The 4,173-nt window shown below is 45.4% G+C and overlaps 1 protein-coding gene across 1 annotated transcript; it reads right to left on the reverse strand.

Moving 5' to 3' along the window:
- Positions 1-258: 258 nt before the first annotated feature.
- POPDC3 (popeye domain containing 3) lies at positions 259-3,900 on the reverse strand. Its single transcript, XM_010136739.1, has 3 exons — positions 3,370-3,900; positions 1,480-1,588; positions 259-579 (listed from the first exon to the last, which is right to left on the reverse strand). Exons 1-3 carry the CDS (start codon positions 3,858-3,860, stop codon positions 259-261), a joined length of 921 nt encoding a protein of 306 aa, XP_010135041.1. The 5' UTR covers positions 3,861-3,900.
- Between the last annotated feature and the right edge of the window lie 273 nt (positions 3,901-4,173).

Here is a 4,173-nt window from a genome sequence, read left to right on the forward strand (position 1 = left end):
CCAAAAATAAGAAGCTGAAGATCAACAAAAGAAACAACAGAAACTGAACATATTGCACAAACAGTCAAAATGCAGAAGCCAACCCACTGGCTCTAGAGAAAGGACGAATTCAGGCTACTCCAACAAAAGTAAATGGCACTTGTCAGTCAAATTTGGCTTGACTGGGTCTCATTCTGCTTCATCTTTCTTCTCTTCTGCTTCACCACTTCACATTTCCCTTCATCGCTTCAGGGAATGCCTACAGCAGAGTCTTCCCTCCTAGGACTGTGTGTGGAAGGAGCTGCAGTTTGTAACCCCCATGGGCTTGCGCCGGGGGGACCCTCTCTGTAGGCAGTGGGAGGGCTGCACCGGAGGAGTCTCTGGCAGCGAGACGTGGTAGAAGTTTGGTAAACGAATGTCGTACCTAAAGCCTTCCCCCACGTGCACTCTGTCATTCAAGGCATACAGTTTTTCAGCAATGTCACTCCCAATTAAAATTGAGAACAGGCGGGAGATGAAACGGTGTTTAGCAAACAGCAGGTAGAGCTTCTTCCTCCTCCAGGCCACGTACCGACAATCTGTCTCTGCTGTAAGCGTTACCTAAGGGAGAGAAAATTGAAGTTAGCTAGGTGGTAAGGCAGTGGCACTGCCCGTGCTCAGAAAGCGCCCCTTCTCTCTCTGCAGGCACACGGGCCGTGCCTGTAACGTACACTGTGTTTTCACCTACGGCAACTGAAGCCGTTTAATCCAGACAGAGAACTCGAAGAGGTCTACTCCACGCACAAAGGGTGACTGGGAATGGCCCGATGGCTGCGTCTGGTCAGCCTCAGTGCCCGTACTCAGTGCCCATGCTGAACAGCAGCCCCAGCCCCGGTGCAGACTGACCGTGTGCCCCAGCCCCGCACTCGCTGCTTTGCTCTTGGCAGCCCTGGCTGGAAATGCAGGTCTAAAGAAAGCTCTTGAGAAATGCCATTTGTCCTCGTGACACCAGACCATGACACCTCGAGACAGCAGCTCCCACACAGGCAGAAGCCAGTGTGTCAGCCAAGTGACAGCAGTGGGAGGGCTCGGGGATCACAGGGGGCAGCCCTGATGGACACCACATTACAAGCTGTACCGCAGGCACACCTCACCCCAGCCCATGCTCTCTGCTTCACCTCCCGTAGGGAAGCCTCCTCAGCACCAAATTCCATCCACATCCTGCAAACCTGGTTTCTCAGGGCTGGATTTTAGCACAGCCAAAGAATACAGATAGAGTCTACCTCCTGGACTAGCTTCAAGAAAACCCCGTTTGTCGTAACAAGATGCAAACAGAGGAAGATACAAACAGCACAACCAGTCCAGCAGGTAAAGAGGAGTTCCCTCCCCAAATTAGTGGAATGCCATTTGTTTGTATAATTTCACAAACGAAACCCACAACTAAATGAACTTATTTCTAAACCAGTTAGTACTTGAATAGTTTTCTGTACTATTAAAACAAACCAAACCCTCCACTTTTACCTGGAAAATTCCCTCTTCTGTGGGCCTCAGTGAATCCCATTCAGGAGAATCCAGAAATTGAAGAGGAAAAATATAATGCAGAAACTCCCCATCAACTGTCACTCTGATCCTACCAAGACAAGAAGTGTTAAGTTGTTAGTACTACCTGTACAGCAGCCACGACTGCAACAAAATGTGTTCTTTCTACTATGTGAGGAGTTTAAAAACAGCTTTGAGAGCATGAAAATGCAATCACCGGCCAACAGAACCCTAATTATATTTCTGAATACAACTGGATCAGGGCCAGTTGAAGGAGAGCACAAGACAATCATGCAGGTGAAATGAAAACCTTTCCAGGCCTTATTCAAGTCATGTTGTTCTCTAGGGCAGGTTCATGCAGTGATGTGCAAGCTTTGTCATGAAAAGGCCAGTGTGCACCAGAGAGGTGAAAGACCAACACAGGTAACACCGTTTGCCTCCTTCACTTGAAAGCCACGGGATACACTTCTGTTTGGCAAATATGTCTATTAGAGGGAACAAAGTGGCAAAAGCAGGGAGTGGGAAGCCAGAGGTCCCCATGACACGTGATAGGCAGGTCTCAATGTTTCATACAAATTACATGGCCGCTGGAGCTAAGAGAACAGCACCAAGATATGGGATCTCCATGTGAGTGCTGGGGCCTTCTGCAGACGCCAAAGAAAAATTTTCTTTCTACTCCTTAAATCACATTTTAGTTCGAAGGTACACAAGCAGGAAACATATGCTTAAACCTCATAAGCTAAAAGAAAAAAGCAAGTTTGAGCCCCCTTTCTACATCTGCTCTGCACCAAGATTACTGCTTCTTACAAAGTCAGGAGCTCCCCTGCATGACTAGTAACTGGCTGGGCATGTAGAAGGATGGATGCCTCTCCTTCAGTATGACTACGACCAAAAGCAACCTCCACATGGTACTTTCTAGACAGCTCCCAAGAATGCTCTGAATCAGGGTGACACCGAGGACAACTACCTAAAATCCATACTGTTCACTGCAAGTAGTCCTAAATAACCCGCGTTTCAGGTTGCCTACAAGTCCGTGCAGCAGGTTGTTAAAATGCACCTACGAAGTGTCCCATCAAAGAGAAACCATGGCCATCATCTCTGGGCATCCCCTCTAGTCCTGTGGTGGTCCAGGACTGTATTCTTCTTTGTGTACAGTATGAAAGCTAGTATTTCCCTTGAGGAAAGCATCCGCAAGACTGCCAGAAGGATCTCCAGGAAGCAGGGAGTACAGGTAGGTGGATTAATTGCCTCAAGGTCGAAAGGACACAGTACACAGTAACTGTAGCCCTAGTTCTGCAAATCTTCATAGGGCTCGACTACATCCCCTTGTAACAGAAGAGCACTTTTAGGCCTTCTGCTCTCCCTTACTCCCTCTATTCTCCCAGCCCCCACAAAGCAACCAAATACAATCTGTTTCAAAGACAAGATCTCTATTAAACGGAGTTTCTCAGTATACTCCATTTCATACCCATCTTTTAGTCCTGTTTCAAATGATACAAGCAAAGAAAAATAAGAAAGAAGATGTGTTCATCAACTATGCAGTAGATAGATGGCAAACCACAGCCTGAAGCACACATTTGTTCCCCTTATCTGCCTAATCTGTTCAGTGTTATGATACAGTGGTCTGGAAAAGAATGACTTAAAATCCTTCTCTTTATGCTATTACAGATTTTGCGCTTAGTGTTTTTACACTAGTGCTGTCCTAGATAAGTGTATTTAGCCTATTAATATTTATATTACTTGCATTAATATTTCATCCATTGTACTGGAAAATGAACAAACAATACACAAATCAGGCATATTTTTTTGCTTTCATTTTCAAGAAGGAGGGAAAAAAATATTTGCACCAAGTCTGGACAAACTGGTACAAACCTGCCCGACAGGAGCAAGGACAGTTTATCAATAGGTGTTTTGCCCTGCATGGCGTAACAGTGTTCCTTCTCCAGAGTAACCACTTCTGCATCACAGCACATGACAATCTTCCTGTAGACAGTCAAGGAAATTCCTAGAGGCTGGAAGAGAGCACTGTAGAGTTCCTGGAATTCTCTGTCAAAGGAAACGCTTCGAACTTGGTAGGTAACGTAAATGAATTGGACGAAGCATATAGCAAACAGTATAAAATTCCAGGAGAATATATCAGCAGCACAGACATCCAGCCAAGCCCAAACAGAAGAGCAGAGAAAGCCCAGTCCAAGCAAGCTGAAGACATAGAGAAGCCCGAAGAATCCACTTCCACCCATGAAGCCCACAACAAAGAGAATACTGGCTAGGTGGTAGATAGATCCCTCTGCCTCTTGCTTCCAGGCGGTACATGTAGGATGTGCAAATATCAAGCTTTCCCAAAAACTTGCATTTTCTCCCATGGCTGGAATAATTTTGTGATTCAGCTGAATCTTGGAAATTTTTATTTATGAGATGCAGCTAATGGGGTCCTTTGCTTTTTCATTCTTGCAGACTGAATGGTCACATAACGTCAGGGTCTCTTTTGGTAGTAGAGAAGTCGCACTTTGGATTTTCAGCAACTAGGAGGTTAATGTTCCCAGAAGGCAATGCTGTTTCTCATCACTTCATGCATTGTTTTGATTTTGGCTGTGTCATCTGTAGCTTCATCTGATCTGGACAAGTGAAGAAAAAATAAATTATTTATAAAATTATTTTCATCAATTAAACTCTATC

This window comes from Buceros rhinoceros, unplaced genomic scaffold (assembly GCF_000710305.1).
Source record: "Buceros rhinoceros silvestris isolate BGI_N320 unplaced genomic scaffold, ASM71030v1 scaffold12695, whole genome shotgun sequence".
NCBI lineage: Eukaryota > Metazoa > Chordata > Aves > Bucerotiformes > Bucerotidae > Buceros > Buceros rhinoceros.